Source organism: Aulonocara sp. 'chitande type north' Nkhata Bay, linkage group LG6 (assembly GCF_057382095.1).
Source record: "Aulonocara sp. 'chitande type north' Nkhata Bay isolate Kocher_YH1m ecotype deep benthic linkage group LG6, A_spYH_male_GT1.1, whole genome shotgun sequence".
Classification (NCBI taxonomy): Eukaryota; Metazoa; Chordata; class Actinopteri; order Cichliformes; family Cichlidae; genus Aulonocara; species Aulonocara sp. 'chitande type north' Nkhata Bay.
In genome coordinates this window covers 23,328,011-23,343,522 of record NC_141349.1, presented here as the reverse complement: position 1 = coordinate 23,343,522, position 15,512 = coordinate 23,328,011, and the positions used below count along the sequence as shown (strand labels likewise).

The 15,512-nt window shown below is 39.2% G+C and overlaps 1 protein-coding gene across 1 annotated transcript in view; it reads left to right on the top strand.

The window, feature by feature from the left end:
- Positions 1 to 15,512, top strand: part of ctnna2 (catenin (cadherin-associated protein), alpha 2) — a 333,673-nt gene that overhangs the window by 296,198 nt on the left and 21,963 nt on the right. Inside the window, exons 11-13 of the mRNA XM_086295702.1 lie at positions 1,493 to 1,649; positions 2,167 to 2,367; positions 11,988 to 12,139. Coding sequence (XP_086151828.1) covers positions 1,493 to 1,649; positions 2,167 to 2,367; positions 11,988 to 12,139 — 510 coding nt within the window. The remainder of the gene's footprint in view (positions 1 to 1,492; positions 1,650 to 2,166; positions 2,368 to 11,987; positions 12,140 to 15,512) is intronic.

The following is a 15,512-nucleotide window of genomic DNA, read 5'->3' as shown; positions in this document are numbered from 1 at the left end:
CAAATTCTTAACATAAGATCAAATCAAAATGTTCTTTTAAGGAACTTTTCTATATTTAATTACTGATTTATGAAAGTGTAATATTTAGGAATATTAAAGGAAAGAGGTTGTAGTTGTCGGATTTGGAGGAAAAGCTATGAATAATGTGTAGGAGGACATTGTAGTCCTGTTTCGCAGGAAGAAACAAAGGAGGATGTTGAACTCCATCAGTTGTTTCCAAGGTTAACAGTAAGCCTTATCCACACAGGACCAAACATTGTAACGAGAATGAGAAATGGAGAAGGGAGGTTGATTTTAAGATTCATGATCTAATGTGCAGTCTCCTCTACCCGTACCTACCGAGACCAACTTATAAAACTTGGAGAGGCGCTGTCCCCTGACACTGCTTGGCACAGCTGAACACAGGCAGATTAAAAAACATAATAGACATAGGCTTTGTGACTGGAGTAGAGGGAACAAAGAGGAGGTGCAACAAAGAGAGGTATTTCCATCTGTTCCAAGTAGAGTTAAACCAGACTGGTTATTCTTTACACGTGCAAATGCACGCAGTCGTGCACACACACACTGCCTCAGTGACTGCCATGTTCAGATCATAATCTAGATCAGATTCATTTCACTAAAAGTAAATCTAAAAAGCACAAAGTGAGAAAGCAAAGGCACAAAAAAAATAAATAAACTGGTCCTTGTTGTTAAAGTGGCAGTACCCAAGTTATTTGCTTTAACTTTTCATTATGCAGTAAGTGTTTATTGAACAATTTATTGGTGGTACTAACTCTGCTAACTGCCTCCGGGTATGAAATCCCCCGGGAAAGTGAGGGTTTGACTGTGGAACAAAAGCAGGAGGAGGAGAGCACTTTCATTTTCCAAAGGAGCTATTGCTACTTCCCTTGGGTAGCTAAAATATTGTCTATTGGTATTTCAAAGTACACGATAAGGCCGGTATTATTTTTATCATCCCTATATCCCTGTGAAGTATTTATCTTATTTTTTTCTTTGTCCTAAAGCTGAAGGGTTTACCTTGCACATATCAAGGTCTTGTGCTTTCTTTAAGCCTTGCTTTTTTAAGCTGTAAAAGATTCTGCATCATTTATTACATTTGTGCAATTAACAATATATTTCAAGCATATCTTTTTTTTATCTCACAGCAAATGTGGCAAACGTTTGGTTGCTAAATCCTTTTAGTCTGTAGCTGTAGCTGCTACTAGCAGGCCACAGCATAGACTGCAAACCTTAATGACTACGAGAAAGAGCATAGCACTCAGCTACTGTGCCACTGCTGCCACACTGTTCACCTCACAGTGTCAGAGTCTTGACATGATAGCCAGACTTTGTTTCACCGTGCTGTATGTTCTTATATATCTTATATATAAACTAGTACAGATGTCTTTTCTCCTGAAATGACTCACAGATGTGCAGAAATGTCTTTAAGACTTCATTTTAAAAGCACACATGTACACCTACGCTACTGCAAACGTTTCTTGTCCCATATCAGGTCATCAATGCTGCACTCACTCTGGCTGCCCGCCCCCAAAGCAAGGTGGCCCAGGACAACATGGATGTTTTCAAAGATCAGTGGGAGAAACAAGTGCGCATCTTGACTGAGGCTGTGGATGACATCACTTCTGTGGATGATTTCCTTTCTGTGTCAGGTATGAGCCAGCACAAATTCCTCACAGACTGACTGATTGAAGCAAATGTTCCACATGCTCCTGATTTTCGCTTGAAGCGAGTGAGTTATTGAGTGTTGTTGCTTGTGTTCTCTGGTACCAAATTTTCACAAAAAATCTCTATGGAGGCTTGATGTGAAAAACAAAATTACTATTTAGTTAATAAAAAATAAGAAATCACAGCATTTGAAGCAAAATACAGTGAACTAGAAAAAAACCATCAAAAGGCAGAAGAAATTTTTTTTCTTTTTTGGACGGGGGTGGGATGGTGTCCAAAAAAAGCAACAGGTATTAAATTTTATCCATAATCAACATGTTTCTTGGAGAAATAAACTCAACAGTATATCCACACTCAAAGATAAAAATGAGTTTGATTTCCAGGAAAATCTGTTTATTAAACAATAATTATGTCTCTCAACAACAGAATCCTTGGGTCGTTTTCATTTTTTGTTTCCCACTTTCATTCACTGTCATCTTTTCTCTCTCTCTCACTCTCAAGAGAACCACATCCTTGAGGATGTCAACAAATGTGTAATAGCTCTCCAAGAGGGCGATGTGGACACTCTTGACCGAACTGCTGGAGCTATCCGGGGCCGAGCTGCTCGCGTGGTCCACATCATTAACGCTGAGATGGAAAACTATGAGCCCGGGGTCTACACCGAGCGTGTGCTGGAGTCCATCAAGCTCCTGTCTGAGACTGGTTAGTGCGCTGTACACAGAGCCTGTGTAGCTGCAGAAGTTCCACAATGAGCCATAGCTTAATGTATTACTAGTACGATGCATACACTGTGCTTCACCCTGTGTCAAAATATTTTGCTGCAAGCTTTTTGGCAAGCCAAGCTACTTTTAGGAATAGCCTAACATATAGAAACACATACGTATATGCACCCACACACACACACACGCGCACACATGTAGAAGCTACATTAGTTCACCAGTCTGGTCTCACAGATACGACTTGACTGCTTCTGTGTCCAGTGTCTAAAGTTTTGATTAGTTTCCTGGCTCTAACAGAAAGTCTTATCTGCTCTCACTCTTTTATTTATTCATTTACAGCCTCTGTCCAATGTCATCTTCCAGGAAAGTTGCATTTGTCTCAGTGCCAGGCCGATCAAACAATGAACACATTTCCAAATCCTTGTTTAGGAGACAACTTTGAATTCTTATATTGTCTCAGTAGTTTTTACCTCTGAACATACTGGGGGAATTCAATCAGCAGCACAAGGGTCAAAAAGAAAAGCAGATTGTAGATATATATTACAAAAATTTAATAATAATAGTAAAAAAACAAGGTACAACAGTTGTTGCTATAACAACTTCAACTCCTCTGAGAGGGCTTTCCACAAGGTTTGGGAGTGTGTTCATGGGAATTTTTAATTTTTAATTAAAATTTAATTTTAATTATTCCAGAAGGTCAGACACTGATGTTGGACAAGAAGGCCTGTGTTGCAGTCTCTGCTCTAGTTATCCCAATGGTGTTTTGTTCATCCATGTTTTTATGGACAGCTAACAGCTGACTGTGGAATATTTAGTAGCGACGAAGCTTCACAACTGGACTTGATGCACAGGTGGCATCCTATCACAATGCCACGCTGGAATTCACTGAGCTCCAGAGAGCGACCCATTCTTTCAAAAGTGTTTGTAGAAGCAGTCTGTATGCCTACCTGCTTAATTTTATACACTGTCGCCATTAAAGTAGTCGAAACACCTGAATTCAGTGGTTTGGATGGGTGAGGGAATACTTTAGACATTGCAGTGTAGTATATTGTAGATCTGAGTCTACTTCCTGACTGTGGTTACAGGAAACAGTGTAACATATACAGAAAGCATCTGTGAAAGTGAGTATGTACAGGAGGTGGTAACATCAGCAGGGCTGAGTACACAGTTAGTACAGCCGGCAAGCCCAGAGGAGGAAAACATGTATCACTCAGTCACCACCTACACCACTTAAAGCTAAACTTTGACATTGCTTCAGCGCGTTTGCAACGTTTCCACTTTCAGCGCAGGTGTTGAGCTGCAGCCTAGTATTATTTGCGAGTTGGAAGAAGGTGAAAGCTTTTGCAGAGTTCTTGACGATATGTGCACCGGTGAAGACGTGCCACATGAAAAATGCAGAGAAGTCTCAGTAGAAACAATTTGTTCATTTTTGCCAGGGCCGTTCACGTGACAACTCCAAATGTTACAGCGATTGTTCATACAAAAACATTCCTGCAATACTCAAAGAAGCAGACTGGTGACAGTTTCTGTTTTTAATGTGATTTTGTGTTACTTTGTCTTGTTTACAAAGTTTCTAGACACAAGCAAGGAAGATAGAAAATGTGCAGCGTTTGCTATGAAATACTGTCTTAGCCAATCCCTTAAAAATATACCATAATACGCCTTTAAAATGTGGCATCATGAAAGAAGGCCAAACCCTCCCCCCCCCAAAAAAAATGCAGGATGAAAGGAGAGAAGTAATTTAGCAATTACCTGTCCACGAGAATAAAATCTGACCACAATCCCTTTTCACATCAGCACAGCAGCAACTCCCCTCCTTGTTATATTTTCTCCATTCTCACCCATCCTTCCGACTCGGCTTTCTATCTCTCCCATTAGAGCCCATTTAGCGAGGTGGTATATCTATTGTTTCGCTCGTTACTTTCATCTGCCGGGATAATTGAGAGACACAATCAGCTCCCCTCCCTGCTAGCTGATAAGTCGCAAACAGCATTAGGTGTGCCACGTGTGTTCACACCGCCATCTGTCTGAGACCCTCTTCTGGCGCTGAACCCCACCATAACAGTCTACTTACAGTATTAGTTATATGGTACTTTAAACACATTCTGTTCACTTATTGCATGATTCAGTTTAATTGATTGGGGTAATTAATTGATAGAGTTCAGCGGTGATTATCTTACAGACACTTGAGGTCAATTTTGTATGACTCTAACCTCGTCACATGCTTTTATTAATCCTCCATGGAGCAAGAGTCAGCACTATGAAGAAGCATTATGTCAGTGTTACTAACACCAACAAATCGAGAGCTGTTGATGGGGTGACGTCACTTACACAGTTTCCTACTTCACGCAGGCTGTATTTTGCAGCGTTTTTGATAGATGCAGGGCGGTAATTTCTCCTGTAAATTTAGCACTGTAGGCAATGAAAGGAAATGATTGTTAACTTATGTAACACTTCCCATTTTGCAGATGAGGATTATGTGTGCGCGCAAACTTTACACTGTTGTTCGTGACAGCCTCAGATTTCAGGGGAAAGAAAAAAGTAAATCTAAAGGAAATACATTTTCACACCTTGATCTAGTTTTTGGTTTAGATTTAGTCAACTGTGGTGACCTTGCACTTTGCTATACCCACAGATAAACAGACTTGTTTAAAACACAGGTTCAAGGCGACTTCACATTAAGGTCAGGGCTGAGGTGATTTCTTCTTCACAGAAAGAATATGCACCAAACAAATTTTTGTTGCGTTTGGGAGGGCTTCTGTCTTTAATTTTAACAAGGTCTCCTCATGATTTGGGCGCTAATTGAGACGTTAAGGTGGGGAATTAGCAACCGTGTTAGACGAATGTTTCATTGGCTCCATATTTCTCTTTGATGAAGAGCTGTTGTGTTTCCCCTTCCAGTTTCCGTCTTAGCAGTAGTTGGGGGGTTTTAAGGGCTACCATGCACATCTGATCTGGACCATAAAGCACTTATTGATCCTTGTGAACTTTTGCCTCCCTCTCCCCTCCGTCCTCACAGACCTGATGTCTATGGATTTGAACACAGTCAAGGAGAAATCTATAGCTAGGGGGAAAGATGATTAAGTGTAGCTGAACAAAGGGAAGGGATATAGGACCACACAGTTTTTAGAGGGTACTGAGCCCAATTAACTAGACTCCACCAAAAAATCAATAGCTGTCACCAAGGATTTCACTAAGCGATTTGCGCAAGGATTTTAGTGGAATTCATTGATGTGTTCTCTTTTTCTTAACTTTCCTCCAGTGGTGAGCATGTGTAAAACATTTATCCCTTTACTCTGTCTCTGCAAGTGTGTGTGGGTGTAAGTGTGCGTATGTGGGTAGTTGTGTGTTTTGCGTTGGCTATTTGTGTTTTTATTGGACTGCTCCTGTGTTTATGCCCACAGCCACTCATGCCAATCACAGCCACTTGCCTTTCTTTCTGACAGCTGGCACACAGCGCTCATCACAGCTACCTACCCTTTGACCTTGTCTCAATTTGCCCATCCCTCTTTCTCATTTCGAGTGTGGCCAGATTTATGCCGAGGCCAAAACACAAGCAGCCAAGGCTCACAACTCTTCAGTGTAAAGCTTAGCTATAGATTCCTGACAGACAGTCTACACATGGGCCCGGGACTGAAGCGTGTCCTTGAGAGAGAGAAAAATCAATAGCCTAATGGGAAAGCGGTTATGGCTTCCCTCTCTTTCCTCCTCTCCCTCCTTCCTTACTGATACACTATTCTGCCCACTAACTGCCTTGGTTTAGACTAATCTTCTCCTCAAAAGAAGGGACAAATTTTTAAGTTGGTCATTAATGTGGTGCCTGGAGAGGGTAGATTAAAAAACTGATATATTGCCTAAGTCAGAGTGCCATTTAGGTAGCAGGGTGATGTTGCTCCTTGTTATTACATCAGGGCACAGTAAATAGGATTTAGCCAGGGTTTTGCAGTGAGTGCAGTGAGTAATAACACACACGGACACACTGCCACCCACATGTCATGCCTGTAAATCAGTGGATCAAGAGCACTAAAAGGAAGTGCATCAGACACTAAGGCTCGGCTCATACCTGGCGCATTAACATGCGCCTTCAGTGATCTGATCTCAAGTAGAGTGCTCAAGCTACCACTTCCTCGCTTTATATGCAGAAAAGGAAAAAGGAAGCCTGCAATTGTTTCTGTTTGGAAGGCTAAATGTCAGTCCAGACCACCGGAGTCCTTAAATGCCAAAGTTTCCAAGTGTAGGACACATTCACAGAGATGCACGTGCTAATGGAATGGGTCCATATGCAGGAACAATCTGCTTTTAATGACTCATCAGTGTGTTGGGCACATTCACACATGTACTCAAAGAAGCCAGTTGTTAATGCCAAGTGGAGGGTCTAATGAAGAAAACTAAAGACCTTTCATTGACTGTGTCTCTAAAAAATAACTGTTAAGGGGAAATGTGGAAGTGAATCAGTGGTTTTTATCATTTTTTTTAACACTGAAAATGGCGTTTTTTATATGGCCCATAAGTGTACAACACGGTTGTTGAGATAAATGAGTTATAATTTTTGAATCTGTGTCTATTGTTTTAATGATAGGAAAAGAGTCTTTAACCAGAATGTGAAGCAGATGGCAAACTAAGCTTGCAAGGAGAGGAGGTGGGGCCTTTCAATCAGTGCGTAAAGAGAGGCAGAAGTTGGGAGAGAGTACTGATGAGGAAATTGCTATGAGAATAGCAGTGCAGTAGGAAGAGGTAGGTGGAACAATTTAACCAAGGTTAGAGTGAAGGAGAGGAGACCAGTAAGCAGGAGGAGCATCATATACAGCACATTCTCTTTGTGGTTCGACCGCCGATCATCAAAGCTGTTAAGTTCAACGTTTTCAAAATTAGGAAGTGGCTATGCAAGCTGTGTGGATATCTTAAAGCGCATTTAGTGATTTTGCTTTATGTAAGTGCAGTAGCATTAGATTTTAAAGGCCTTGCTGAGTGTTACGTAGTGCATGCCAGAAATTAGCCTTTTCCCATTCATCACCTGCACTAAATTGAGAAAACACAGTTTTAACTCTAGAGAATGATCTGATTGAACAGATAAATTGCAACGCTCTTGAATATCTAGCCAATATGAGAGAGGAAGTGGATCTGACCTCTCATTTGGAAAACACTGATTGTTTCTTTTTGGTCACATTTTTGTGCCTACCTGTGCAGGGAATTAATACAAGCAGCAGATAAGGGGCGATGCTGCTTGGCCGCAGTGCGTGTAGGACAGGGATGAAGGTTAATGACAGTAATATGTTTTATAAAAGCTTCTATAATTTTCAATTTCGTGGGCTGCTGTTATTAAGCCCCTAGCTATTCTTGACGCACCATGTTTTGCAACCCTTCCCACCCTGTTTCCTCTCCCATTCTGCTTTTGTAAATTACACCAGGCGAATTATGGTCCGACTAAAGAATTAAGGTTTAGTCACATGGTATTTCGTGTTTTCAAACATTTGCCCTTTTCTCAAATTCTCATTCGGTCACACGTTCCCTGTTTGAATAGGTGGATGTGCTCATTTAGCAGACACCAGTGTACTGTACTAGGAGGTTAGTATTTACGCTTGTTTTTATCTCTAGATTGTGAGTGTTAATCGCATTACCAGAAAACAAAACTGTACCACTGGTCTCATTGTCTATATGAATCACATCTCTGGCCTCACTGGCTTTGAAATAACTGTGCCAATTACAGTGACGCATGACAATTACAGCTCACCAAATGGGCTGAGGCTTCTTGAGGAAAACATTTTATTCTATCATAGTGAGTGAACACAACACCATCCACAGCCAGAGGCAGATGGCAGGGTTTTTTTCTTTTTTGTTGCTTTTTTTTATATAACTTGTGCAGGGATGATGGAAATAATATTAAAACAATGCGCATGAAATTGTTCATGTGACCATCATTAATTCAGCACTGTTCCAATTTCTCCCTCTGTATCCCATCAATAGTTGTCAAAAAACTATACATTTGAATACTGATAAGGTTTAAAGCCTTACCAGTATGAGAGTTGCTGGCTAGGCCTTATCCCTACCAGTGTAAGTGTAGTAGTTTAGTAGATGCGTTTGGTTTATGAATGCAGATTCCTAACCAAACTTGCGACCCTTGATAACGTTGTGGCAAGATCTGACAACTGCTGTTCACAAACGCTGTCCATCTAATCTGACTGAGCTGGAGCTGTTTTGCAAAGAAGAATGGGCAAGAATTGCAGTCGCTAGATGTGCAAAGCTGGTAGAGACATACCCTAAAAGACTGGCAGCTGTAATTGCAGCAAAAGGTGGTTCTACAAAGTATTGACTCAGGGGGCTGAATAATTACACACACCCCACTTTACAGTTATTTGTAAAAAAAAATGTTTGGAATCATGTATGATTTTCGTTCCACTTCTCACGTGTACACCACTTTGTGTTGGTCTTTCACGTGGAATTCCAATAAAATTGATTCATGTTTGTGGCTGTAATGTGACAAAATGTGGAAAAGTTCAAGGGGACCAAATACTTTTGCAAGCCACTGTATTTGAAGTTTACACAGCATCATGTGACCCAGAAAGAGTAATATTTCAAACTCTGCCACTCTGCGTTCCTGTTGCTGACACAGGTAACATTGTGGAGTAAAACTTAATATATATTACTTTGTGAATTAATAGTCACACTTTTGGTTTGCACGTTATGTAGCAGCTTTAAATGTCATGTAATAACATGATAAAGTAAATACCATGTAATTAAATAATAAGCAGTACCCAAGTAATAGCTTAGTATTAACGATGTGTCTGTGTTATATTGTCTTAGAATGTAAGTAACAGGGCAATAAGGAAATGAAAACAATAAGTAAATGGGTGGATAATTGTAAGAGTGGTAAACAATGGCATTATATTTTTCCTGTTCTTTGTAGAGTTCTATCACCTGTCCCTCTAATGTCTCATGTCTCTTCGGAGAGTCTAAAGTTAACAAAGAAAGTAGAAAACCCCTGTCGAGATAACCATTATCTTTTAATATTTAGAATTTATCAAGTCAGCTAACAGAAAGTAAGGCAGCTCTGTCAAACCTGCTTCATACTACAGCATTGCTTGGGAGTGCTTTTATTTTTTGTTGTTGTTTTTTCTGTTTTCTTTTGAAACAGACTGTGTTGGGGAATTGTGGAAAGAATTGATCTGAAACTGGATAAAATGCAACTTTGTTGCTGTGATATATGATATCTTACTTTAATATCCAAAGTCTCTGTCTGTCTGTGTGTTTATTTTTTGCTTTGGTCGTCAGGAGTTGAGCAAACCACCTAGCAACAGGCTAAAATGATCCGTTTTTGTTATTTATGCATCACTAACGCTTTATAAAAGCCTCACATCATTTACATTTCACAACACTATGATCTAATTTATATCAGCAGAAGTTGAAATATCGATTGTATGTTATGGCACCATCACACCGCCTAGCAACCACTTAGCAAAGGGTTCAAATCTACCACCCCTTGTTTTTTTTACTTCTCTCACTATGATTAAATTGCAGTTTGCTATCATCATCAGTAGGCCAAACAATGTTGTAACATGCAGGTGTAGTAGTGTCACACAATATAAATAATTGTGTTCAATATGCACATGCTTATTTTTTTTTATTTGTTTGTTTTGATTTTTTTTTTGCCACAAAAGTGCAGAAAAAGTACCACAGATTTGGAAACCTTGTTCACAAACTTGTACTTGTTAAAATTTTCCGTCCGAGTGGGCCAACGTCATCGATTTGGAGATATTTTTGTGTTCACCTGTTGAATGTAAGTGCGTGCTTCTGTGCAGTTTTGCTGTGTGTTTGATTGTCTAAATGTAGCCGTCTTAATTTGAATCTTGTGGCTTAGAAATCAGGAACTGTGCAGATTGTGCTGTTTAAATCTTGTTAAACATGGCACAGGTGCGCACCGTGTTAGCTTTGAGGTTTGAGGCATTCATTGTACTTCCATAACTTCTCACTTAAAGTATGCTTAAGCTTAGAGGGTGAAAAAAATCCATCCCTACATGGTCACATTTAATTCCCTTCATCATTTTTCAACTGGAATGAGTGAAATTGCTCCTTACCATCAGCAACTTTGCTCATTAAGAGCACAGAGAACATTTAAATATTTCTATTTAAAACGCCTTCCCAGCAATTCCCAAAAGCCTATTTTACGCTTCTCCAGTAAGTGGATTAAACTGAATTAAAAATGAAAAGAAAAGGGGAGAGACTTTTTTGTAGTGCCTTTTATGTTTGGTGAAATATACCGTATGTTTTATATCAGACAAATAAGCACACTGCAGATTCATACACCTTTAGTGCAAGCTAGTTAATTGATTTAGTTCACTCTTCATGTCAGAATGAGGCGAGAGTGTGGAAGATGCTAATAAAATCACAAACATGGCTCTCTGGCCAAACTGCAATACCTCATTTGTCTTTTCCACAGTTTTTCTTATCTCTCTGTGCTCATTAGAGCTGTCTTCTCCTCTGTTGTCTTAAACTATTCATAGTATCAGCACTTCAAAAATCCACTCCATTGATACACATTTGTTGCTTATTACTTCTAAAGCAGCTGAATGTTTTTTTCCCTAAAACACATAAAACAGTATGTCCTTCTCTTTGTCTCACCCAGTCCTTCTGTACATAAAGTCATTTTCTAATATCTATTCCGGATTCAAAGAAAATACTTTTCTATTTGTGCTACTGTAATGAAATGTTTGAAAAGAGACCCACAAATCTACAGTAAATGGACACCTTTTTCTAGCTGGCAACTGGCTTTCTAGGTAAGCCTTTGCTTTTGTTATGATAATTTGCTACAGCACAAAGTCCATAAGAAGAAAAAAAAGTACATTATCATAGCTGGAATTCAATTATTGTGACACAACAGGAGATTACTTGGAAAGGTGGCCTGCTAAATATTTAAAACCTTCAGTCTGTATTTTTGGATATTAAACAATGTCTATGCATATTCAGCACAATTCATTTGAAGACACAAAAACATAAAGCTCTTCCATCAGGTCTAGCCAATGGGTACCGACAACAAAACCAACCATTTTTTATGGTCAGTAGGGACGTTTCTTTTGTTGCTTGGCTTTTGTCTGCCTCGAAAAGACTTTGATGAAATTGTTTCCCTTCGTCGGCATTGTGAATTGACAGGCTGAGCTCGCATCCTTGCGCTGTAACACTGAAGCACACAGACATCTCTGAGCGAGCTCCCAGGTTACGCACACATACATACACTTCCCCGTGCCACATGGCAGCAAACACACAAACCGATCTGGGAGAGACAGGTCAGTCTCCGTGCCGGGTAAGCCGATGTGGAGTAGCTAATTGGTGTGCAGTGTGTGAATGGCATATTGTTGTTTACAAAGAGGTTTAGGGTGACATTCCAGAAGTGAACACAGACTGATGAAGAATGTGCTGCGAGACATTTTGAAGACAGTGGTAGCCATGTCCTTGGATAGAGAAACAGCACAGTCATAGCTGTGTTTTCTTATATATTTTCCTTTACTTAATCATAATCCTTCACCTATCATAGAAAAAAGTGATGAACCCATACCTCCTGTCTCTCTTTTGTTCTCTATCTCTACTTCCATTACCTCTTTCTTCCTGCAGTAATGCCCCGATTTGCTGAACAAGTGGAAGTAGCTATCGAGGCACTGAGTATGAATCCCCCACAGCCCTTTGAGGAGAACGAGTTCATTGATGCATCCCGTTTGGTCTACGATGGCGTCCGCGACGTCAGGAAAGCCGTCCTCATGATAAGGGTACGTCCATTATGTTCTGCAAGAGAGCAAAAGGGAAAGACTAGCTGAGATACTTTGAAATGCTTCTAGAGCTCAGCGATAGTGTCAAAGTGTTTTGAATTGCCCGTCAGAAAAAAAAAGCAAATTGCACCAATTTCCCATCTTCTTCTGTGTATTCAAAATATTTGATTGGGTTTTTTATTTTAAACATCTGAACAGTTTGCTCATTTCCTAATGTTGAGCTTATTTAGTTTGAATATATGCTTTTTTGCAGCTTCACTACCATTAGCATATTTTAAATTTGGTTTAAATATCTGTCTTGTTGAGGTAATAACCTGTGTTTTGTGGGGGGTTTCTATCATAAAACCTGTTACATTAAAAACTTCCTGAATCTACTGGTGAACATGACAAATTTGTGCTTTTTTGCTTTTCATCACAGGGACCTTATTCCCACTGAAAACTGTGCTGCTGTCTGTCTTGGGTGATAGTGGAAGTTTTGTGACAAAAATACATCCGCCCTAAGGATGAAGAAGCGCATAATTGAAATCTTCAATTCTCATTTGGAGTGTCACCACTGTCACATGATCTGTTTTATGAATCTGGCAGAACCCTTGACAGCGTGTCACGATAAAACGGCTCCATAACAACAAGATACCAGCTCTGCTGTTTTACGTACCAAATCTGATGTTATAGTATCTGCACCCCCACCCCCCCCCCACCCCAACTGTCCCTCCTCTTTCACCACGTAATTCATTTATTCAACTTTATGCAGGCTGGAAGGTTTCCCAGTTCAGCTTCGGAAAGAAAAAAATCTAATTATGGAAAATAATTTGATGTTAGTAAATAATGTAAAACAGGCAGCTTTGAACTGCCCGGGACCAGCTGGCTTTATAATCCTATCCAAGTACAATTACTTTCTGGGGAAACAACTTGGAAGATCCTTGCTTTCTCTGTCGTCTGACTTCATTGTATAAATAGCAAATGTTGGTGCCACGTGTAATTTTTATTTTATTTTTTTTAAGTGTACTTTTTTAAATTTTTCCCCCACTTAGACCGAGTAATAGCTCCTTTAGAATTTTTACAGCACAGATCTCATGAGCAGTCAGCGGATTAAGAAACCAATTCTCCACAGTGTTTAAAAATTGAGGCTGAACTTGAGTAGAGTGGAAAGTTATTATGAAAGTTCTTGGAAACATAGTTTTTGTCCAGGCCTTTATGTACCCGCAGACACATGCACGCAGGAGTGCAGGGGGGGAAAGTAGTAAGTATTGCACAGAATGGAAGAGATATGAAACTGAACAATGGGTGGAGACTGCAATATAACCAATATTTACGCAGTGTCCCAGTCTCAGGAAACTGACCTACAGCCTTTCTCACCTAGAAAGTTCAAACTTACCAGACATTCAGATTAAAAATGAAATCAATGAAAGGAGCTGCTGTGATCTGATGGGGTTAAGTTGTTTCATGGCCTGTGTAAATGCTAAAATGTAATCGTAATAGCAGGCCTCTTTTATTGAAAGATCCTTAGGATTGTTAAAATCATTACAAGGTAAATAGCAGAAACCTATACACATAGCAACACAATCTCCAAGGTAACGCAACCTCTGAGTTGGCACCCCCACGCAATGACCTGATTGAAATCAATGAGGGGGCTGCTTTTGTTTTGTTTTTTATCACAGTCTTAATGTCTGTGTGATCACAGCTCTAATCAGACTTTTTTTTTTATTGACGAAAAGCAAAACCGATCATCTTCGCTGCTGCACATTCACACAGCTGGCTCTTTTCTTTTCTTTTTTAATTGGCTATCATGAATAACCTGTCTCACAAAGATAGTCAGCAACTGGTTCCCTTATCCTGGATATTTTACCCGAGACTTAAACAGCTGCACCAGCAATACACTGCATTTAATTTGTGACAGGATAACACTGTCATATCTATAAAATGAAAGTAAAGAAACAAGATCCTATAATTTAGTGAAGCTACCAACAAAAGAAATGATTAAAAAATGATTTTATGTTCAATAAAACAGTAAAATAAATGAATTGTATGCTAGCTAAATTGTAGGTGTTTGCAGTAGAATGAGTTGATAAAACATTTGCTTTTATAAAACCTATTACAAATGGATATGCACGAAATGGGCTATTATGAAACTATAAAGAAATTGTATTCCCACTATTGTGAGCAAACAAACTGACTTGAATCAAAGAATGGATAATGAAGCTCCATATGGCCTGAGATTTGTGTGAATAAATTATAAGTAGCAAATTTCCAGTGTGTAAATGCTCTTCCCTTTTGCCTTTTATTTCCTTAGTTCAACGATGCAATTAGGGCAGAATGGGCACATTTTTTATTTTTATTTAGAGAATAATCATATCACTGATTGAGTTGAAAGAAAATCATTCGCATTGTACTAAAATTAAGAAGGAAATTTAGCACAGTTAAATGTAGGCCTTCTAGCAACCTGTGGTACTTTTGTGGTCCTGTTTTATACTGTAAGTGCTCCTTTTGAGAAAAACTAAACTACTGTTAGTTTATTATAATACCGATATAAATAACCAGGCAACACTATGCACTTCACAAGCATAGCTGTGACAGAACTGTGAATACAGGCTGTCACCATGTAAGAATAATTTTACACAGATACATGTCTATATTTGATCCTCTGCTCCACAGAACCTAAGCCGCCCAGCTGTGTTATCATTGTGATGCTGTTAAAATTAATCCATCTGCGTTAGATCAACTACTTGCTTTGAAGTTACCTGGCAAACTAACAGCCTTTGTCATTGGGACGTCACTTAAAAGACAGCAGAGAGGAATAACGATGCTTATTAATGATTGAGTCACTCGCCTCGTACAGAAAACACATACAAAGTTATAAACAAACTGAAGCAGATATTCTCTCATTTCTTCTTCTTGCTAATTCCTCTGAATTCTTTATTTGATGAAACACACAGGGATTTTTCCCCAGCTTTGAAACTATTTTAGCTTTGAATTACATTAAGAACTTACAATCACTGCACAGCAGTTTTTAAATCTTATGCCAAAAAAAAAAAAGCAGTCAGGATTCAAACAGTAACTTAAGAGTTTGGCTAAAGACTTTAAGTCAAAATGTTTCAAAGAAAATTAATAATAACACTGATTATAATATTTAAGCGATTGAAACATATTGGTAGCATCTCTGTTATGCTCATTTGTAAAGAGTTTTGACTTTGAGCTTTTCTGTTTCACAAATACTCTGCTGCACCATCGCTTTCCGCCCCAAGCTGCTTCCTCCCCTTAACTGACTAAAACTTGGCAGCCCTTTTTGGCTTCCTTTTTAACATCATTCTGTATAAACTGCAGTTACAATCAATGATCTTGTGGAAATGGGTCCAGATATTTACCTGTGAATAAT